The sequence below is a fragment of the Eptesicus fuscus genome, chromosome 13 (genome assembly GCF_027574615.1).
Source record: "Eptesicus fuscus isolate TK198812 chromosome 13, DD_ASM_mEF_20220401, whole genome shotgun sequence".
Taxonomy (NCBI): domain Eukaryota; kingdom Metazoa; phylum Chordata; class Mammalia; order Chiroptera; family Vespertilionidae; genus Eptesicus; species Eptesicus fuscus.
The window spans coordinates 39,261,968-39,285,398 of NC_072485.1; the positions used below are offsets into that span (position 1 = coordinate 39,261,968).

Here is a 23,431-nt window from a genome sequence, read left to right on the forward strand (position 1 = left end):
CAGAGCGGGAGGAAGGTTTCTCCCGCAGCATGTGCCGGAAGAACCAGTGAGGAGGTTGGGGCCAGGATCCCGATGCCACCGTCCTGATGCCACAGCCCAGGTGGGGGGAGATTGGCGGGGGGAGGATTGAGGGCCCGGGTGAGATGGGGCCGAGGGGCTGGGCAGGAGAAGATGAAGGCAAAGTATTTGTTGGCTCCGTTAAAGACTTTGCCTGGTCAGCAAGACCCTAAAATCCTGCTTAAGCAGCTGCTCTGAACGTGACTGTGCTGCTGTTTAAAGGTCTCCAGGGAGCAGCCGGGAGCACCTTGTCCGCCTGGTCTCCGGGAGATGGGCCTGGCTCTGCCGCTCTTCGGGGAGGAGGCCGGGACTGGCCCAGGCTTCTCTTACAGATTTTTCCAGCACAGATGAGCCACCAGAGGGGTCATTGAACCCCAGACTCGAACATATCGATAGAGGGGCTTCTGCGTGCAGTTCACCCACCCACAGAGGGACATCGTAGTACAAAACCCTCCTCTGCCCCTGCAGGGAGTGTGCTGTGCAGGAGCTACAGCCGGCGTCAAGCCTCATGGCAGGGCTGCACCTGTGGACCCACTGTGGAAGGGACAGTGGGCGTTTGGCAGTGCAGCCGGAGATCATCCTGTCCCTGACGCCCCCACATCATGACACAGGAGGAGCTGTGGCATGTGGAGCACCCCTGGGATGCCAGGGCGGGGCCTGCAGATGGGGCTTTCCCAGTGTGCCCAGAGCTTCACTATGGTGTGCACCCATAACGGTTGCTGCGGGAGCCAAAGCTGCCACGAGCTGCCATGCGCTTGAAGTAGGTGCTGGGCAAGTGTCGGTTACGTTCACCTACTGCTCTGCCTGCGTTTTCCAGCGCCCCCTTCCCCACTTCCTCCCTCCAGAATTAAAGGCCCTCTTCTCTTTCCCTCTGAAAGTCTGAACTCTGTCCTATTTGCAGAGGGCAGTGATGGCGAACCTATGACACGTGTGTCAGCACTGACACGCATAGCCATTTCTGATGACACGCGGCCGCATGCCGAGGATGAAACATTTGCTGCTCCTGAGGATGAAACATTTGCGACTAGAGTCTTGGAGTTAGTTTTTTCCTCAAAGTGACACACTACCCGAGTTATGCTCAGTTTTTTTGGCGAAGTTTGACACACCAAGCTCAAAAGGTTGCCCATCACTGGCCTTAGGGTCACACGTGGACAGATCCTGACCCACTCAACTATAGACACCTCCACCGTGGCTTACTCCTTCCTGTGGCTCACATGCCACACCGACGGCTGGTGTGTGGCAAATGCCACATGAACTAATTAATTAACTAATTAATGAACGAGTTAAAGAGTAAATGAATGATCAAGCTGAAAGGGAAGTTCATGGCTACAGGGGACCGTGAACTTGTGGCAAGAGGCACCAGGTGTGACTGGCCTCAGAGTGTGGCCCACGCTGCTGTGGGCGGAGCTTCTCACAGCTGCAGGAGCTCAGATGTCACCGAGTCCAGTCTGTGTCATATGAACCCTCCACGGCATTGCAGGCAGCAGGCCAGACCCTGCCCGAGCACCTTCGGTGAGGGCAGAGGGAGCGGCTGCAGCTCCAGCACATTGCTCAAGTGCAGTGGGAAGGACAGGCTGTGAGCCTTACTGACCTGGGCTCAGATTTCAGCTCCTGCCTGCCAGCTCTGTGGCCTTATGCAAGGCACTTAACCTCTCTGAGCCACGGTTACACACACACTCTCTCTCTCTCGTTACTCTCTTGTAAAAGGGATATAATACTACCTTCTTTCAAAGTTGTTGCAAACACCAAGAGAATATGCAAAAACAAACAAACAAAAAAAAACCCAACCCACCAACTTATTAAAGGTGATTAATGAATAGTAGCTAATTCTATTTTTATGACATATGACTAGTTGTTACTTATGGCTGGGAAAGGCGTTGTTAAGCGTTCAGAGACAATTCTAGGGAACAGAACGTGGGTTTAAACCTAACCGTTTGTCATAATTAAGTGAACTTATTATGGGACTCACTAGCATAGTCTCATGGGAAGATGATGTGCCAAGATGTTCAGGATCAGGGGTTACCAAGCTTTTCCCGCGAGGACGCGCCCCATGGAACACGTTCACAGGGAGACATTTGCCAGCGCACGGAGGCCACTGCGGAGACCTAGAAAGCTGCAGGGCTGGCCTGGGAGAGATGGCCCAGAAACAGTGCTCCAGGCCAGCGTATGCCCATGTCAGTCCTAGTTCTGGAAGCAGGCTGGGACAGGAGCAGAGGATCCACGTTGCTCCCATTATACATTTGGGAGCCAGGTTGTTACTGGTTTGGCTACTGCAAGTTTTAGGCCAAGTATTAGGGCCTCATCTAAGAAGCAGGGCTTTGGTCCTGAGGAGTGGGAGGAAGGAGGTGTGTGGCCTTGGGCGGGTAATGGTGGCCAGAGCCCTAGGGGTCACCGGGGCCAGGCCGAAGCCTGTGTATAGAGCCAAAATGGTTCAGAAGTCAGGTCTTCGTAACTGGTTGAACCCATGGAAAGTGGAGAAGGAAGGAGGAGAAGAGAGGAAGGATCAAAGAGTAACTTTGAATGGGTGCCATTAACAATCAGGAGGGTCTCAACTCCATCCTAAATTCCTTTCTCCTCCCAGGTTCCCCATCACAGTCGCAATCAGTAGCACCTCTACCCACAGGACCAAAATGCTCAGATTCCTCTCGTCACTCCGCCTGGAACCCGCTCCCTCCTCCTCTGGCCAGCTCCCTGCCAGCCGTTTTCAAGTCCTGCCCATGTCCCCGCTGCCACTGTCCTGGTTCAGGCCTCCACTTTCCTTCTGACTCCCTGCACAATCTCAAGCTTGTCCTCCTGCCTCACCACCCCGCTTCTGTCCACCATTCATACTGCTGCAAAGTTCTCTTCCCCAAAACCCATCTGGCCACACTCATCCTTGGCTTGGAATCATTTGGCAACTCCTGGTTACAGTCCAGAGCATCCCGCTAGCGTGGCTGCTACGCACCTTCATGATCTGTCCAGCTTCTTGTGCCCTTCCCCACAAGCTTCAGCCCAGCCACCCAAACTGCCTGCAGGTTCCCGCAGTGGGCTGTGCCTCGCTGAGCCTCTCGGTGTTCTCGCTCTGCCTGGAACCTGCTGCTCCCCGCTCCCCTGGCCAACTCCCTGTCAGCCTCTCTGACTCCACTCCAGAACCCCACCCCTACCCCGGACTCTGGGGCTGGCATAGGAGCTCCTCCTCTGTGCTTCTCACTCCCTCCTCCTCATCGCTCTCACTGAATTGCCCTGGAGTAACATCAGAGCCCTCTGCCTCTCACATCTTGAGCCCAGGGTCTGCTCTTACTCATTTTCCACTCCAAAGAGCTCAGCATCCTGCCAGACAGACCTGAAGCACTCAGTAAATCATTTTGTGAATGAAGGGGTGAAACTGAGCAATGAGGGAGTTCATGAGAGAGGACGATCTGGCAGGGAGGACAACACAATTAGGTCCTAGGGATGTTGAGTTTGAGCTGTTGATACAGCATCTAGGTGGATGTCCAAGCTGTACTGGGAAGGTGAGTCTGAAGCTTGGGAAACGTCTCTTAAGAAACCGTGTTCTCTGATCAGAGATGAACCAGTTTCCCTAAGGAGGTCAAATGACCAAAAAGTGGCTCAGAGTTACCAAACCAGCTTCACTGACTAGGGAGCCTCAGAGCTAGAAGGACATTGTCTGGTGTGATTCTTTTATTTAACAAATGAGGAAACTAAGGCTCAGCGAGGGGAGAGGCCTAGTTAGAGGCAGTGCTAGGACTAGGACCCGTGGGTCTCCACCACAGTCTAAGCTCTGTTTGCCATTCCCCATGGCCTCCTGTTCATGGCACTCATCTCTGGGCCCTGAAGGAGGGTGTTGTCACTGGGGATGAAAGAAGGCACTGGAAGAACCAACCCCACAGATGTTCACACACTAACTCGTCCTTTCCCACAACACAGCTTCTCATGGCCCCACGGGAGAACAGACCCGAGGAGACCTCGGGGGCACAGAGCCTATGCACTGAATCCCACGCGCCAGCAAACAGGATGGACCCTGGGGCCTTCATTTCAGCCACAGCTACATCTGTTTATACTTGCCATGTGTTGTTTTGTTTAAAATCCTCACCCGAGGATGACATGTTCATTGATTTTTAGAAAGAGAGGCAGGGTAAGGGAGGGAGGGAGAGAGAGAAAGATATGTGAGAGTTGCCTCCCATACGTGCCCTGTCCGCTGATCAGACCCACAACCTAGCTATGTGACCTGACCGGGAACCGAACCTGAGACCTTCTGGTTTACAGGACGTCGCTCCAACCAACTGGGCCACACTGGCCAGGCCTATTTTACCGTGTTTTAAAAAGTGTGGACCATCTCATCTCCAGTCCTGTAACAGATCAGAATCAGCTCATTAGAAACCACAAGAGAGACTGCTGTGAACAAAATAACTGACACACTGACTCCGAAAAAGCAGCAGATGGGGTCATTTAGGGTGAGGACCAATAGCCATTCACAGCCAAGCACACGAAGACTCCCTACACGTACATATCCCAACACACGTCCCAGGTGTGACATCCACATCACGTGCTAGCTAAGATCTGTGAGCATTTACACGTTTCATAAGGATTGTCATCTGAAGTGATTCAGACTGTTTTAAGCTCTAGCACTATAAGAAGCAAGCCTTCTGCTATCAAAGGGGGGAATTATCCTTAAGGATTCTGCATAGCAAAGGGTCTTCGTCATGACAACGTGGGGAAGGAAACTGGCGTTTGTCAACTGACCACCATTACCAGGCACGTGGTTTAACACTGCGAATCTATTATCGCATTTAACTTTTATAATTCTTAAGCGTCACACATTGCGGACATTCAATTATAAAGGGCGGGGCAAAAATAGGTGTACCGTTACGAGTACACGAAACAGAGCGTATTTGTGTGTTTATTAATGATTGTATTATTTTCCGTACGAACAGCTGTAAACCCACGTTTGCCCCACCTGCGTATGTTGAATCCATGAATGACGGAATGGACTGAGTTTGTTCAGCCTCATCTTGAATATTGGGAAAATAAGGCCCAGAGGTTAGAATTGCCCGTGCCTGGTCACTCCGTGGGAGCTGGGAGCCTGAGCCCTCCTCCCAGGCACTGTTGCTCTTGCCAAAACCTGCATTAGCTTGGCGGAGGAAACCTTGCGCCTGCCCGTGAGGACAGGGTGGAGTTACCTCTTCAGCCACCGTCCAGTCAGTACCACAAGGACGCATGGCGAGCTGGCTGAGTCTGCGGCCCTGTGTGAGGGCGCTGCTTCCAGGCAGATGATGATTCATCGCGCTTGTGCTTTCTCTGGTTCCCAGGAATGAATTCAGAGCATGGACGGACATCAAGCCTGTGAAACCGATAAAGGCGAAGCTCCAGTACAAGCCCCCAGATGATAAGATGGCTCACGAGACCAGCTACAGTGCCCAGTTCAAAGGGGAAGCCAACAAGCCAACACCAGCTGACAATAAGTTCATTGAGCGCCGAAGAATACGCAGCCTCTACAGCGAGCCTTTCAAGGAATGCCCAAAGGTGAGGCGGGCCTGGTGGGGAGCCCATCAGCACAGCCTGGGATGGAGGAAGCATGGGAGCGGGGCTACTCCAAATCCTCCCATGAGCCGGCCGGCCGGGGTGGCTCAGTGGTTGAGTATGGACCTATCAACCAAGAGGTCATAGTTTGATTCCCAGTCAGGACACATGTCCAGATTGTGGGCGTGATCCTCAGGGGGGCGTGCAGGAGGCAGCCGATCGATGATTCTCTCTCATAATTGATGTTTCTGTCTCTCTTTCCCTTTCCCTTTCTCTCTGAAATCATACAAACATATATATATATATTTAAATGCAGCTCCCTTATGCAGCTCACTGAGATAGAGGGGGCTTATTAATAAGAACCTTTGATAAATTCAACAGGAATGTGTAAAAAGAACATTATCTAAAATAAAAACAGTGTAAAGACTGGCAGATGTGCAGAAAACTAGCTTCTGATTTTGAGAAACCCAGAAAAAAAAAGTGACAGAAAATCTCCTCTGAGCCCTAAATCCCCTTGCCATAAAATAACTATGCTTTTGCCCCTGCAGTGCTGGCCCAGTGTTGGAGGCATCCTTGCCTGGCTTCCTTCCCACTCTCCCCTGCCTCTTCCTCAGCTCCAGACACTTCCTCACCTCCCAGTCCCTGAAAATCACCTGCCTTTCTTTTTTTTCACCTGCGTTTTCTTACCCTTTCACTCGATAAACACCATCCACCAGCAGTCCTTAGTCATCACAACACACCTGTCATGTCAGCTGCAAGATGTGTGTTGAGTAATTTGTTATTATAATGAGCAGTTTGTGAATGAATTGCACTTCTAAGTAACTTACGTGGATTCAGGGATTTTCCTCTAATGACACCATTTTGCCTTGTTTGCATCCCAGCATTCATGTTGGAGATTCCGCTGCTGACACAGGACTCATATATGCCAGAGCTTGTTCTCTGAGGTCAGGTCACATGGAATCGTGCAAATATCAGCTCTCCTATCTGCAATAGTAGAAAAAGTCTGAGACCCTAGACAGCCTTTTCTCTGCTTTTGCCCTAAAGTCTGGCACTCAGGGGTTTCCTATTTGGCAACGCGGGTAAGATAACTAACCGACCCCGTTTGCCTGGACTCCTCTAGTTGTAGCACTGCGAGTTTCATGTTTCATGAAAGCTCTCAGTCCCCGGCAAACCAGGCCGATTGGTTACCATAGGAACAGGTCTGAGGTGACGGGAAACCTCTGGAACTCAGTGAGTGAGTGACCCAGCCCAGGAGCCCAGTGTCACCTCTGTCCACCTTTCCCAGATGAGGTAGGACCCAGGACATGGGGTTGGCTTTGGACAAAAGAAGATTCAAAGGGAAGAAGGAGGAAAGATTGGAGAAAATAAATCTAGAGATGGATGGGAGGTGGCATACTGAGGGATCACACCCAGTGACCCCAGAGTTCTTGAGAAAGAGAAGGCAAGGCCATCTCCTAGGACCGTGGTCGGAAAACTGCGACTCGCAAGCCACATGTGGCTCTTTGGCCCCTTGAGTGTGGCTCTTCCACAAAATACCACGGCCTGGGTGAGTCTATTTTGAAGAAGTGGCGTTACAAGATGTTTAAGTTTAAAAAATTTGGCTCTCAAAAGAAATTTCAATCGTTGTACTGTTGATATTTGGCTCTGTTGACTAATGAGTTTGCTGACCACTGGCCTAGGAACAAAGGGGCAGAGCTAGAGGAGGGAGCTTGGGGAGAGGGAGTGGGCTTGAACAGCTGCTCTGGGAAGTACGGGCTGAGGAGCCAGCCTGAGAGGAGGAGTGGATGCTGGGCAATTGTGAAGGCCTCACTGAGACGAGGTGCCTGGCCCGAAGCATCTCAGTGAGGGCATTTCTCCATCTACGCACACCATCTCAGAGACAGAAACAGAGGAAAGGTGGGCTTATGTTAACAAATCATACCACAGTCTCTGTGTTTTACATCAACAGACGTCTATCTATCTATATAAAAGCCTAAGCGACCGAACGACTGGTCGACCGGTCACTATGGCGTGCACTGACCACCAGGGGCAGATGCTCAATGCAGGAGCTGCCCCCTGGTGGTCAGTGTGCTCCCACAGCCAACCTCTCGCAGCCAGCCAACCTCCCTTGGTCCCTCCCCCTTCCCCCTTCACCGCCACCCTCCCGCTGCCCCAATCGGCCCTGATTACCGCCAGGCTGAGGAACCCCACCCATGCATGAATTCATGCACCAGGCCTCTAGTTTCTTACAATACACACCCACCGTGGGTTGGTGCAGCTCTCCTTGTTACTTCTGCAGCCAGAAACTTGGGGTGAAGGCACGGCCTCTCTGTGGCAGGAGAAAGAGCGCTGGGAAGCACAGGCTGACTGAGTGGGCCTGGAGGTGACCCAGTCACTTCTGCTCACATTTCACTGACGAGAGCAAGTCATATGCCTGCCTGAGTTGGACAGGGAGGGGAAGCGGAGAGTGCAAATAGTAGCACAGCCACTGCCTGGCGGTCCGGGGTGAGACGTCCAGGGCCCCATGTGACCAGTGAGAGTGTTGCCAGATGACTGACCAGGGGGCACAGAGGGTTCTAGAAGCCAAGTGGCCCGACGTCACTGAGAACACTTTATACGCTGCTCCCTCAGGGTCAAAGGTCGGCATTCCCATTATCCTCTCATTAATTGTGTCTTCTCTCTAAATTTTCTCTCCCACTCCCTCTCCTTTTGTATTTCCGTGTTTTCCGTCTGTCTGTCTCTCCGTGCAGGTGGAAAAACCTAGTGTTCAGAGTTCCAAACCAAAAAAGACCTCAGCGAGCCACAAGGCCCCGAGGAAGTCCAAAGACAAGCAGGTGGTGTCGGGCCGGGCCTTCAAGAAAAAGAGCGCAGAGGGCCCCAGCGCCCCCCAAGCCCAGCCCGACGACAAGGAGCAAAGTAAAGAGATGAACAATAAACTGGCTGAGGCGAAAGAGTAAATTTCACTGCACTTTCCTTTTATTCTCCCTCCCCACCCCCCCCCCCCCTCTCTCTTTAAAACCAACCAACAAAAAAAAGGCCACAAAATTGATTAGAGGCTTCTCATCTGTCTTGGTCCTGAGCGTTCCAGGAGCCCTTTGGCTTGGTTTCTTTTAGTGGAGGAATCCTGTTTGTTTCAGAGACCCACGGCGTGCCTCTCCGCGGCGTGGCCCAGGGGCCATGCCCGGGGCCCTGGAGCCCCAGGCCGTGTGGCTCACCGGCTGTGCCTCCCATGGCAGGTGAGACCTCGTGCTGGTGACGAAGGCAGGCAGGGCGTAGCGCACAGAGGCAATTCCCAGCCGCTGCGGAGGGAATCTCCTGGTCGTGCTTAGAAATGTCTGTCGGGGGGTGTCCTCCTCCTATTCCTCCCCAGGGTCAGTCAGTGATCAATTTGGACCTTCAGGTAAATGTGTTCTTTTCCAAATTCTGAGAGTGGTCATCTGCTATAGAAGCTTAACCTGGACCTCAGCAATGGACAACATTTGTGAAAATATTTTTTAAAAAAATACGAAAAAAACAACACAAGAAAACCTTGGCCTTAATGTCAATACATTTAGTTGTGTCGGCTGAATTTAAGTCCTTTTCTCATAGAATCTTCTATTAGAAATGTGTGGCTCCATTTAGTTTCTTATCCGTAGGCTTTACATTGTCCACCCCCACTGGTGACTGAAACCAGGGCAGGGTATAGGTTAGGCGTCTCAGCCACCGTGGGAAGGTGACAAAAAGGAGAGGGTCGCTCCCCGTTTCCCCTCCGCAGGCTGCCTGCCCGGTGCTGCCGATTTTGCAGGGCAGCTGGTTACAGGGGACAAAGGAAGAAAGTTCAAGGTGTAGGGATAGCGTTTAGAACGTGACTCTCCTGCTTCTGAGAAACGCAGGCAGGGAGTGGACGTAGTGACGAGCGTGGCAATGTTGACTCTCCCTTCCTGACTGTTCTCGCGCTGCTCCTCAGAGAGGACGGAGGGCGCTGAACCTCGGGTTAGGGGAAATGTCTGTGACTTAGCTAAGACTAGGGGAGTTCCCTGCTAGGTGATTAGCAAGCATTTTTGACCTCATTAATGAATGAAAGCAGCTCTCAATGAACTGTGTGTTGTGTGTCTGTGTGGCCAAAGCCTCCAGTGGTGGCCAGGGCCATCTTAGCTGTGCTAGAGTTGTGTCGTAGGCGTTAGTCAGAGAGCTGTTGTGAAAACGCCCCAAAATACCTGCCAGAAAAAATGGCATTTGCAAACAAACCTGTGACGTGTGTATTGCTCAGTATGCTTTATTTCTCGTGTCCTTAAAGTGCTCACTGTCGCCAGCATTTGGAAACCTGCTGGGCTGTTGTATGACGCCAAGCCTCTGCTCAGGCCTGCTTTTCTTTTGTAAGGAAAGTGGTGAGGAGTGACGTCCTCACCATTCCTTACCTCAGACGTTCCTCAGTCCTTCGGTCTGGAGGAAGCAGGGCCTCCGAGCGCTGTCTCCTATTCTGACCATTTAAGCCACCAAGTCTGGGTTTAACACGATTTTGTTGGTCACCTTGGAGCTGATGGAGAAGTGCTTTGTGGATTCGTTGCACATGTGCCATGCGGGCCACATTTCCTAAGAGAACAGGACTACGAACACCGAAGCCCTCGGCCAGGCCCTCTGCCATCTTCCTTTCTACCTCAGGGTATGGAACTGTGAGGAAGGAGAGGTAGTGAAGGGTAGAAGAGGTGAGTTTCGTGTCTCTGAATCACAGATTTTGATGCCTACCTGGAAATGACCAGAGTCGGTCTCAGCACTGAGCCCAGCTGTTTGCTAGCTAATCTTAACCTGAACCAGAGATCTCTATCAACATGATCTTAACTTTATCCAGATCATTTGCCAATATATTTTCATTCTCTCAAGATTAGTCAGACATGTTGATGCTAGCCACAATTTGGATTTCTCCGTAGCACAGTCATATATCTTTTGCAGATCAAGTAAATCAAACTTCACAACGCACAGGAAACCATTCACTCAGTATTCACTTACTGAGTGCCTGTGTGCCAGACACTGTCCTAGACATGGTGAGACGTATAAATGAATCTGTCTGTACAGAAGCACAACTAGGATACCCGTGACTTGATCCCTGTGTCTGGTTCAAGGGTGTGTTGCCCAACTTGTGGAGTTCGCCACACACCTGGCAGCCCCAGGGACTAAGTCCCCTACCTTGCTGCACCTGAATCGAGGCTTGAGATGACCTATATAATGTCTTTTTCCACCCTTCAGTATCCCCAGCTTTCTAACACCCGTTTGTAGTTCACGTTGACTCTTGAATATGTCCTTTCGCTGGCAAGAAGCTTTGATTTCTACTGCTTACAAGTAAAACTCAGCCGTCTTGTTCTGTACCCCAGACGTACTGATGGAAACTGTTTTCGGTTCCACAAGCAGTGTTTTGTCTTTGCCTTTCTGAAGGTGACCAAGCTCCCAATGCCTATTCCTCCCAGTTTTGTACATCTCCCTATGGTTTCCTCAACTCCCCTGGCAAGAGAGCGAGGCCTGAAGCTTTGCCACGGTCTGCTTTGCTTGCCTGCAAAAACCATCCCTAAAGCTGGGCGTTGGCTCCGGCAGCTCTGTGGTCCCGGCTGGCGTGCCCGTGTGGCCCACTATACTTTTGCCTCTCGGAGGCAGACAGGAGTGTCTAATTCCGATTTTGTGGCCTGGGTTTTGTTGCGTACCACAGATTGTCTATGTAACGTGTAGCGCACACCTCTCTTGGTGCTATTTCATTCCTGCTGTTAGTACGAAAATGACAAAACTACTCATGTATAGCCAATTGATTGTGACGTGCTTGTGGTCTGTGCCTGCTCAGAAAAACAAACGAACAAACAAACAAAGTTTTTCCAACTTTAAATAAATGCTAAAGTCGAACGCCACTTTCTTGATCTTATTTCCTTGGTAAGGCCCAGCTGAGTAGGTGAAGGACCAAGCTTTGCCATTTGAGCCACTCTCCACGAGAGGAGCTGTGCCCTGCAGTTTTCTGGGGTTCTCCGTAATGCAGCTTGACTCTTTTAGATTGCCTCTCAGATACTAATTGCGAGCAGTCAGAGCTAAGTGTTGGGAAAGGCGAAGATGGACCGGGAGACCCACTGGCCAACAAGGTAGTGTAACGTTTTGATCCCTGATCCCGCGTTGCTGGGGGTGAGTGACCGCCTGCGTTCAGTACCTCCTCTCCCCGCTGGGAGGCTGGGCCCGACTCGCTCCCCGCTTCCTGTCGACCAGCAGGACGGTCGGTTCGAGCTTTTTCTTCTCCTAAGGATTGGCAGAGATGCCCTCCCTTACTCATTTAATCTGGTCATTGTGGAAGTGTCACCCTCGGAGGGCTGGCTCACTGTGTGGGGTGACAGTCTTGTGTGTGCCTAACATGGGGGTGTGGAAACAGCCATAAGAGAGGCCCACATAAGGTAACAACAGAGCAGGTAGCTGGAAGCTCAGGTAAGGGACAGGAGTAGGACTCAGAAGGCCTCATGGGGGAGGGAGCCTTGGAGACTGGGTGGGGTGCAGGGGTGCAGGGGCAGGCCTGCAGGCAGGAGAGCAGATCTGGGAGGGAACCTCAGAGCTAGGGCCAGGTTTGCCCACTTTGATTTCCTTCTGCTAAAATGGGAGACAAAAGATTCTATGCGGAACCCCACTTCCCTTTTCCAACATACGTTGATTGAATACCTATTCTGTGCTAGGCACTGTGTTGGGCACTAGGGAACCAGGATGACTGAGCCCCCACCTCTGACCACAGTGGGGCAGCAGGAGGAATTTGTTCTAGCTGGTTCTGTGGATCAGGGAAGACCTCAGTGGATGGGCAGGTGGCCAAGACATGCCAGACAGAGGGAGTGCACAGCAAAGGTGTGGAGGGTTCAACACCAGGTGAGCTCAGTTCCTGGGGGAGCAGTTCACTCAGGGAGGGTCAAGGCAAAGGCTGGACAGTGGCAGAGGCTGACATGGGAAGGCCTGGTGCCATGTGAGCGGGCAGTTGCTAACTGGGATCTCCATTTCATACACCCAGATTGCGCCCCACACCCTTGCATGCTCCCTGCCATCATGCTTCTCACCCTCACCCACATATCGGGCAACAAGCATAGGTCCTCTCTTGCTGTAGGCTAGGAGCTCTAGGCTGGGTCTTTTAGCCTATTGCTGGTCCCCAATTTCTGGGTTTGGGGGAGAAGGTTTGGTAGGAATCAATCAAGGGTCATACTTATGAAAACCACTGTGTATTTGTTTTCTGGATTAACAGAAAAAATTATACCCACCTGCCTGCCTTTGTATGAGGCAGAAAACAGAAAATACTGTTCAATCTATAAACCATATATAAAAGCATATTAAAGTATATCACTCAGCTCTATTTTGACCAGTTAAAGATTGTTTTGATCAAAAGCAGGAATTGAGAGAGGTGGAAAGAAAGACAAGAGAGAAAGAGTGAGGTAGAAATAGAAGCAGAGAGAGAGGAAAAACACATAAATGAAAACACAGAGAATAGCCCGAGAGAAGGTGAGACACACTCAGAACCAGAAAGAGGACAGGAATTGGCAACAGAGAAAGCAGGAGGGTGGGGAGCCCGGCTACCTCTCCCTGTGCAGCCCAGCGGGCAGGGCTCACCCAGAGCCTCAGCCCGCACTCCTCGCCATGCTCGCTGATGTTGCCCAATGCCCAGGAGGTGGGTCCATACTCATTACTAACACCACCTCCCTAAACCAGTAAACAGAATTAAAATCAGCGTCTAGTTTTAAAATAGTTAATTATTACTAAACTAGCAGCCCAGTGCACGAAATTGTGCCTCAGCCCGGCCTGCACCCTCTCCAATCCAGGACCCTTCAAGGGATGTCCGACTGCCTTTCGCAATCCGGGACCGCTGGCTCCTAACTGCTCACCTGCCTGTCTGCCTGATTGCCCCTAACCCCTCTGCCTGCCTGCCTGATTGTCCCTAACCACCTCTGCCTACCTGATCGCCCCTAACTGCTCCCCTGCTTGCCTGATCACCCCTAACCACCTCTGCCTCGCCCTGCAGCTGGGGCCCAGGCTTCCCTCCCTCTTGCCGGCCGCAGGTACCCAGGACCTGGGCCGGCTTCACTTGAGCCGGCCACAGCCGCAGGTGACCATGGGCAGGTGGCTTTGCCCGAGCTGCAGAGGCAGGTGCTGGTGCCAGGGACCATGGGGTGGGTGGCTTGTCCCTCTTCTAGGATGCAGGCGCAGCCACTGGCGCCTGGGACTGCAGGGCAGGTGGCTTGTCCCTCTCCCGGGCCACAGCCTAGCTGATCTCCATTCCTCTCTCGCGAGTTTATTTGTGCCTGGCTGGTCCCCATTCCTCTCTCCCCAGTGTTGAGTGTCTGAGCCTTAATGGCATGAGGGTGTGATGACCATTTGCATATTAGCTCTTTATTATACAGGACTAATTAGGTGTTTTTTAATTCTTCCTTAGTGATTGTATGTTCTTAGTGAATTTCTTCCCTCAGTGTTTTTTGTTTGTTGGTTTTTTTCACTTGGGTGAAAAATTTATGATCTTCTTCTCATAGATTTTGGGGAGTGTCAAGTCCCATTTCACAAAGCCTGGGAGTCCCCTCTCCACCCCCCCATCGCCTTAGCATGTCTTTCTGGTTTCAAGTTCCTTTTACTGCTAAAATATATTTTTTTAATATGTATATATATTTTATTGATTTTTTACAGAGAGGAAGGGAGAGAGACAGAGAGTTAGAAACATCGATGAGAGAGAAACATCGATTAGCTGCCTCCTGCATACCTCCTACTGGGGATGTGCCCGCAACCAAGGTACATGCCCTTGACCGGAATCAAACCTGGGACCCTTCAGTCCACAGACCGATGCTCTATCCACTGAGCCAAACCGGTTAGGGCATTGCTAAAATATCTTAAAGCAGTACATTTTTAAGACCGCAGATATAAAAACATTTCTTTCAGGATGTAGCCTGTGGACCATCTACAGTTAAGGCAAGGCCCTACCCTAGACCAGCCTGAGACCAGCCGGGCTTGGGCAGCTGTTGCAACTGAATGGGGCCAACCCCCTCCTAGGCTCCACGCTTGCAGAACCAAGCACCTAGTCCAGTCCTCCCCCATCCCACTGCCACTTGATGTGGAGATCCCTCTACCACCTAGACCAGTGGTCGGCAAACTGTGGCTCGCGAGCCACATGTGGCTCTTTGGCCCCCTGAGTGTGGCTCTTCCACAAAATACCACGGCCTGGGCAAATCTATTTTGAAGAAGTGGCATTAGAAGAAGTTTAAGTTTAAAAATTTTGGCTCTCAAAAAAGAAATTTCAATCGTTGTATTGTTGATATTTGGCTCTGTTGACTAATGAGTTTGCTGACTGCTGACCTAGACCACCCCAGAATACCTGTAATACTAGAGTTAACATCATTATATACGGACGTGCCCCATTTTATTGCGCTTCACTTCATCGCACTCCACAAATACTGCATTTTTTGACAAATTGAAAGAAAGACCCTCCACCAGCAAAAAGATTGAGACTCACTCTATTACAATGCTCACTTTATTGTGGTGGTCTGGCGTAAAAGCATTATCTCCAAGGCACACCTGCCTGAATTGTATTGTTCATCGTGTGACTGCCGGTTAACATTGGCAGTGCACTTACTTACAAGTTTCCTGGCTGGAAATCAGTGCCAACTCTTCACCCTTGCCTCCCTAGCCTCTTGGAGCCTATGTCCCCAATACGGGGACACTAATAGCCACCTCAGAGCAGAGGAGTGAGGATGAAGTGGCACAATGGCTATAGGGAACCCAGAGTGACACTAAATGCAGGTCCTTTCAGACCCCTCCCCTTCCCTTTACAATACTCACAAGGTCTGTGTTCACCATGAACTATGAGTACTCTCTGACAGAACATGCAGTTGGGCAAACAATCGGATTAGGAATTCCAGCTATTGAATCATCTTGAGTCCTAAACACTAAGACCTAAACACTAAGATTCTGACCATTTAGATTCATTGATTGCTTACAAAGTGTGTCTTCCCGTGCCATTCTATTGACCCCTCCTGACGTTGTGGAGCAAGTGTTTGCCAGGTAGCAGACAGCAAAGGGAAGCTCAGTCTGCAGTGAATCAGGTTGCAGGCAAGCTGGACTCAGGCTGACATAGTCTGGTCAAGACGTACAGGCCCTCCAGACATCTTATCTAGACCTTCTTTCAATCTTGGGACCCAGATGTAAACCAGGGAAAATAGAATTTGACCAGGGGTTCACACACAACTGGCTCAGACATCCTGACTGAATTGACCACTTGTCTCAGCCAAATATACCGGTTTTCTCCTTCAAGTACTAAATTGACTGGGTGACTAACATGCATGGTTATTGAATACAGAATGAATGAATGAATTTCATTCATAAGAAATATCCTTGGTACTGGAGATACCGAGATGAAACTGGTGTCCATTACTTGAGGCATTGGATCAGACAGCACCATTTTGTGCATTTTATTTCAAACAGTGGAACTGAGCTTAACTCTCTGGCCCTTGTCCTCATATAAGTGGCCCTCCATCACTTGTGAACTTGGCATTGTATTTTAACTATCTCAACCCAGACATCTTTTCTGGGGCCAAGGGAACTTCAGATGCTGAGAGAAGTAAATGCCTGCCACTGCCACTGGTGTAAGCTGCCAGAGGGGTCTTTAGAACATGCAAATCTGACCATATCACACCCTGCTTTCCACCATCCGGGGGCTCCCGACGGCCTGCGGAGCTTCCTGTCCCTCAGTGCACCATGCTGCTTCTCACCTCCATGCCTTCCCCACGCCGCCCCACCTGCTCAGATTGCCCTTCTGCTTCTCCACCCGGCTAACTCATCCTTCAAGACTCCGCTCAGGGGACAGCTCCAGGAGGCCTTTCCTGCACCTCCCAGGCTGGGTAAGATGCTCCCTGTGTGTCTCCATCATGGAACTTACCACATGAACTGTGTCATCTGCTCCTGTGTGTGTGTGTGTGTGTGTGTGTGTGTGTCCCACTGACTGTGCTCCCCCCAGGCAAGGACCAGATCCTTCAGTTCACCTCTGTAGCCCTAGGCTCTGGCCCAATGCCGACCACAGAGAATGTCTTCTAAAGTGTTCGTTGAATGAATGAGGGAGGGAATGAATGATGACATTCACCATCTGCCTCCATATTCACTATGGTGCCTCCATAAGGCTTTATTTTGCCTAATAACTAGCCCTGCTCATCTCAAAGAGGTGGTTTCAAGAGAGGTCACAGCAATAGCAAAGCACAGAGCAGTCAACAGCTGGTTTTGTGATGCCCAGCCCGCTTCTGTACTGTATGGAGCCACTTTTTCCAAACAGTCCTGACTTCAAAAAACCATGGACTCATGGTTATGCGGTAATCTTAAAAGGGTGACTAATCCCACCCCCTGCCCAGTGCAGGGCTCCCGACTCCAGAGAGGCGTCCCTCCGGGGCATGTCTTAGGAAGAAGAGCTGGGAGTTAGAACCAACAGGCCTGGTTCTAAATCTAAGCTCTACTGTTTACTGGCTGTGTGACCTTGGCTTCATTTCTTTGAGCCTCAAAGAGATCATAGTAATACAAGTATTCATCACTATCTAAATCTGTTTGTTTCTCCAAAAAGTATGAGTTTGGTCAGCAAGGGATGCAGCAGTATCCGAACCTGTTTGGTGCCTGAATTTGGGAGGACAGGTGGATACCTGTCTCTGATTCACAGGACTGGTAAGATGGCCCAGTGAGAATGCCTGTGAAAGTCCTCTATAGACTGGAAAGTGGCAATAGTTCACATAAGGGTCGTTTTGCTGACCACCACTTCCCAGTTACTTAACATCCTTGGGCCCAAGGGTGTGGTAGCTGGAGCGACATCTGATGAATCCACTCCTTCTGCCACACAGCAGCCTGAGAGAAAACCCATCTAATGTGGCTCTTGCTGCCCTGTCTCCTCCCCAGCCCTTCCCCTGGCCCCTCGTCTCTGAGCACAGCCTATAAATCACCCGGTACAGATTCCATTTCTGCAATTACACGTTCATTTTCATTGATCCCCTCTGGACACATGAAGCCAATTTTGATTAATTGCTCAAGATCCCATCCTTTGCTTTAGGTGAGATGGGAGGAAAGGACAGAAATTGATTTGCAAGTTCCCAGGAGCACAGAGCTAGACATGAACTGAGCCATTACTGTCTGGTTGGCTTAGTCCAGCACTTTGCATTTAAAAAAGGGTCATTAGCAGGATTATCAGATTCTTGGCAGCTCATTGTCAACTATGCCCTTGACTTTGCCTTCTTGGTGTTAAAACAACCAAAGATGCTTCCTAAAATATTTATTATACAAGTGGGAATTTATTCAGTTCTTCTTAGGAGGTTATATCTAGAAAAGTTATTTTACAGCAACGGCAGCACAGAGCAGAAAACATAGCCATCGAGCCACTTGGTGAGGCCACTTCTCTGTGCTTGGGGAGAAAGCCCGCCCGCCTGCAGGGAGCCTGGGCTGGTGGAGGAAAATCTGAATCAGGAATCTGACCAGGTCTCTGGTTCCACTTTTGTAAAAGGCAGGTTGGCAGAGCGTATGGGGAGAGAACAAACATTTATTTGGCCTTTACACAGTTGTTCTCATTTAATCCTCACCCTAGGGCTAGAGAGTCTGTAGGTATCATCCCCATTTATAGATAAAGAAATCAAGGACTCAGTGAGTAAATGACAAAGTCACACAACTTGTAAGTGGTGAGCCAGGCTTTGAAGCCAAGTTTGTGTCACTAAAACCCATTCGTGGTCCAGTACTTGGGGCCATCCGTGGGATCCCTGTTATAAAGAAGATGGGCGTCCTCCTGAAGTAGCAGTCTCTCCATCCTGTCCCTTTGCTCCAAAACTTTTGATACTCTAACTACTCTTGTCTATGAAAAATGAGTCAGAAAAGGAGACATATGTAATACCTTAGTCAATAAAAAATTTTTAAAAATAATTAAAAAGAAAAATGAGTCAGAGGAAGGTCATAGATGCTGAGTTGGATCAGCACAGTTACCTCACCCCAATCCCTCAACCCCCTGTCCAAAATTAAGCCTTGTGGTGGCAGCATTTTTCCTAGCTGTGGTCCTAGTTGCCCCTCCTGTGCGGTGAGGCCCTGGGCTGGTAGGCCGGTTGGCAGCCGTACAGGTAGGGCTCACAGGTGTGGGTGTGGATGGCACTCTCACCCCAGGATGCTGCTCCTTTCTGGGACTAGCTTCTTTGCCAGGGTCTGCTGAACACTAGGAGGTAACCCTTGGGGCAGGGAGGGTGAGGGGACGGGGTTCCTTGGGTAGTGGATACAGGAAGTGCAGAGGCAAAGGAAGACTGGTTGTTGGGGGCCTGGCCCCCAGAGAGGCAACTCTCTCAGGAGATGCAGTTGGGATCTCAGAGCTGGGGACCTGCAGAGGTCAGTGGCACCAACCTCCTGGACCAGGCAAAGCCAGCCAGGGTGCTCTCAGGCCAGACCCAGTTCAGACGTCCACAGACAAATTTGGAATCTCTGTAGCTGAAGTCACACCCATGAGGGATATTGTTTCAGAGAGGAAAGAGCTTGACTGGAAGCCTGTCATCCTCGTTTAGGGACCTGACACGGCCACAATCTCAGCATGTGACCTTAGGCAACTTACTTCCCCTTCCTGAGCCTCATTTCCACCCATAAATGGGGGTGCGGGCGACCCCTGTCTGCCTGGCTGGCAGGGCTGCTGTGAGAATCCAGGGTGCACATTGCATACGAAGTCCTGTCAGAAAGCCATCAAGAACTTAGTGTGGGAGGACAAAAGGGCACCGAGGCAGTTAAAACTAGGAAATCTTTTGTGTCACGTAAATGTGGTTGTTAGAAAGTGATCTCGTGCGAGTTCTTTCTTCAGCTTCTCCTTTAGGATGGAAACCTCAGGGTTTGTCAGCCCCGGGCCAGCGCTCTCTACCTCTCCACTCCCATCCAATGCCCTGGCCCATAGCAGGCACTTACTGAATGTTTGTGGAAGGGAGGAGGAAAGAAAAGGGGGGAGGGGAGGAGAGTGGGAGATGCAGGGAGGGACAGCGAGGAAGGATAAAGCAGATGTGGTTTCCTCCCTCAGAGAGCCCCCATCTGGAGAGGCAGCTACTAAGCACTTGGCCACTCCTCTGCAAGGGCTGCTGTGAGGGGGTGAGGGGGTAAGAGGGTGAGGGGGTGAGGGGATGGGGGGTGCGCTGAGGGAACACAGGACAAGGAGGACCCAACCCTGGGGGTGGAGGGTAGGGTGATTTCACCGAGGAAATGACACTGGAATCAACTGCAGTCTGTGAGGAGGGGTGGGTTGGACAGCTGCATTGAGAGCAAGCTGAAGAGACCCCAGGGCAGTGGCTGTGTGTCCCGCTTAGAGACCACGCCTGCACTATCGTGTTGAGTTCCAAGGGACTGGGAGCTGAGATGTGTTGTGAGAGAAGCAGCTGGGACAGCAAGGGCTCTGGACCAAATGTCTGAGCTGTTGTGGGCGTGTGTGCCCAGAGAAGCCAGGAATAAGGACACAATGCTGCCCGCTTCTAACCTCTTGAGCTATCTGAAATTCTGGCCTGGGCAGGCAGCATGGCATTCTCGGGAAGGGTGGACCCAGAGCACAGGTATGGGAGGGGGCGTGAGCTGACGGAAATACAAGTTTCTGCTCAGGGTCTAACCACTGGACCACCAGGAGGCGGCTGCCTCACCGGGTATGTGCCCTGCCCTGGGGCAGTGTGGGGGTGACTGGGGCCAGCGGGCAGGGAGACAGCAGCAGAAGTTCAGGAGACCCGTGGGCCCTCCGGTCTGTCCTTCCGGTCCTGGTGTCTGACTTGGCTCTGTGGAGTCCCATAGCACAGAGAGGACTTCTCCAGCAGGGCCGTCCTTACCCCTGACAAGACCCTGGAGGGAGCGTGGGCCTCTCTAGTTGAAGAGACACAGGCTGGGGAAGGCTCAGAGCCAGGGCTGATGGTGGTGCGGGCACTCTGGTCGCTTTACACTGAGTGGCCAGATTATGATGATCTCTGAACGCATAATAACCTGGCCACTCAGTGTATAGCCTATATAATAAAAGGCTAATATGCAAATTGTCCCCTTGACCAGGAGTTCGACCCGCAGGCAGGACGGCCAACTGCCCATGTCCCCTCCCCCTGGCCAGGCTGTCCAGACCCCACCCATGCACAAATCCATGCACCGGGGCCTCCAACACACACACACACACACACACACACACACACACACACACACACACACACACTGAGTGGCCAGATTATTATGTGTTCAGAGATCATAATAATCTGGCCACTCAGTGTATAGTGCCCACAGTGTGTGCTTACAGGCCTGTCTCCCTACTCCACACAGGGCGACCCTTGGGTCAGGGCCCTAGTCTCAGTCACTCCCGGCCTAACACAGACTTTGTCCAGTGAATGGATAAAAGAGAAAAAAAATAAAATAGAATACAGAGAAAAAGCTACACATCAGCCATCGGTACTCCCACATATGTCTGCCAGGTACAGCTATGACACTAGATAATGGTGATGCAAAGATGAACAAAAGCTAGCCTACGATCTGGGGGATCGGCAGGTAGTTGCCAAGCACCATGGTAATTGCTGCGACCGAGGCCACCGCAGAATCCTGTGGGAGAGCCAGGCGGGAGCGAGAGCTCTTGCTTTGAGAACGCCTTGTCTCCTGCAGATTCTTTATAAGAATAACGAGCCTTTCGAAGATGGTTTCCTAGGCACGCCCCCTTGGGTATCTGTGGTTTCCATAACTGCGTTTGGAGCTTTGGTTGTGTCTGAGAAATGTAGATGCCTGAACAGGGCTCAGGGTGGCAGACGGGGGGAGAGAGAAAACATGAAATTGCCCCGTCTACTGTCCCCCCACCCCACCTCCTGCCAGAGCCCTAAGTGGCCTGGGTCCTGGCTCAGCCCTTGGGAGAGTCGCTTGCCCTCTAGGCCCGGTTTCCCATCTATAGAGTAACACAGTTAGACCACTGAGTCCCTCTTAGGAACTAACATTTACAAAACATCACCCGTATTCCATGGGTTATGCCATGAGCGTTCATATAAACGAATCCTCCCCAGAAGGTGGGCACTGTGATCCCCAGTTTATAGATTAAGGAAACTGAGGCCTGGAGCCTGGCACGCCCATGATAACATCCCATGGCCATGAAGGAGCTGGGTCAGAATTCAAACCCAGCTCTTCTGGCCTGAAGTCTGGTCAGTGTGCTTGCTCCTCCAGCAGGCTGCCCTTTGCATGATAAGACACGATCTATGTGGAAACACCTAGCAATGCGCCGGGCGTGTGGTTATTGCTCAGGAAGTATGAGTTTCTTCCAGGCTCTGGAGGCAGGGATTCAAGGACAGAGTCCACAGGTCCCGGATTTCTGAACCTGGCCCTACGGCAGGAGCACGGCCCCAGCTCTGGGCTACTTTGATGCTCCATCAGGAATCTGTCAGGGGAGAGGAACCCCCACATGGTGGATTAGGGGATTAGAATTGTATGCAAGGGCGGGAATCAGTGGGAGGAAAGGAAGCTCTTTCTGCAGATAGTCTGGGGCAGGGCTTGATGATCCAGCTTCCAGACTCTGATAAAGCACAGATCCAAAGTCAGTGTGTGTGTACCCGGGAGGCATTCCCTGTCTCCATGGAAACGAGATGAAGGGCAGAAAATCAAGTTCCTAAGACTCGGGGTGTCTCGTGTAACCTGGAAACATTGCATTTTGCAAATAGAACAGAGCCTGGCACAGAATAGAATCTCATTTGCTCATTCATTCCACAGGTATTTATTGAGTCAGCGCCTTCCCTGAGCCAGGTACTGTTTTAGGGGGAGAATGCAGTGATATGCAGATATGTGACATGGCCCTGCCCTCTGAATGCTTCAGTCTGGCAGGGGAAACATGAATCCAAAAGAATGAAGTAATTCACTGTGATAACGGGTATGAAAGAAAGGGACTGGGAGAGCCTGGAGCAGGGGACCTGGTCACGTCTGTGGGCCAGGGAAGGCGTCCCTGGGAAAGCGCCCTAGGGAGCTGGGAGATGGAGGATGAGTAGGCATTAACCAATTGATGAAGGAGCGAGAGAATGTTCCAGGAGGAGACCACGTGTGCTAAGCCATAAATGGAAAGGAGCAGAGCAGGCTGAGCGACAGAACAAAGACCTGCGAGGCTGGGGCACAGGCGCTGGGCAGGAGGGGGAGCAGACTGGTCAGCCCGGTGGGGTATGTCGAAGGTTTTACTCTTTATTCTGAGAGCAAGGAGAAGCCCCTGGAGGGTTGTAAGCAGGGAAGGGATATGCTTTTTTGCAAGATCACTCTGATTTCTGTATGAAAAATGAATCGGATGAGGAGCAGGGGATGCTAGTTAGGAAGTCCACAGAAATAATGGCACCGTTGGTGAGGGCAAGGGAGGGAGGGAAAGAAATGGGACCGTTCAAGAGATACATGTTAGGAGCTGGAACAGATGGTTCTTGATAGTTGGGTGGAGGTTTTGAGGGGAGGAAGGTCTTCAGGGTGACTCTGAGTTTCTGGCTGGGGCCCCGGGGTAGCTGATGAACCAGGTTTCAGCAACAGTCATTTGTGACTTTTTCCATTTGACCTTCTTTGTTCCAGGTACAGTGCTGGGCATTGGGGCTGCAGGCCATGAGGATGGCCCCTGCCTTCAGGGAGCTCATGATCTAATCGGGGAGACCTGGCATGTAATGGGGGGCCGTATGAACGTGGGGAGAGACTGTAAAGTGGTGCTGTGTAAGGGAGATATGGACAAAACCAATGTGGAGAGAGGCACCCAGGAGGCCTGGTGAAGAAGTGGAATCTGAGCCAAGCCATCAAGGACAGACAGGGAAAAGCTGATGAAAGAGAGCAATCCAGGTAGCAGACACAAAGAAATGAAAGCACTGGGAGTCAGTGTTTTATACACTCCCAGTGTCCAGAGGACAGAGCAAGGAGGGTAAGGCTGCAAGGCTGGCCACCACCTGCCCTGTCCTCC

At 51.2% G+C, this 23,431-nt stretch overlaps 1 protein-coding gene across 1 annotated transcript in view; it reads left to right on the forward strand.

Moving 5' to 3' along the window:
• MAP6 (microtubule associated protein 6) overlaps nt 1-23,431 on the forward strand; it is a 79,462-nt gene that overhangs the window by 50,904 nt on the left and 5,127 nt on the right. The window contains exons 2-3 of the mRNA XM_028158300.2: nt 5,346-5,559; nt 8,286-8,488. Of these exons, the coding sequence (XP_028014101.2) occupies nt 5,346-5,559; nt 8,286-8,488 (417 nt within the window). The remainder of the gene's footprint in view (nt 1-5,345; nt 5,560-8,285; nt 8,489-23,431) is intronic.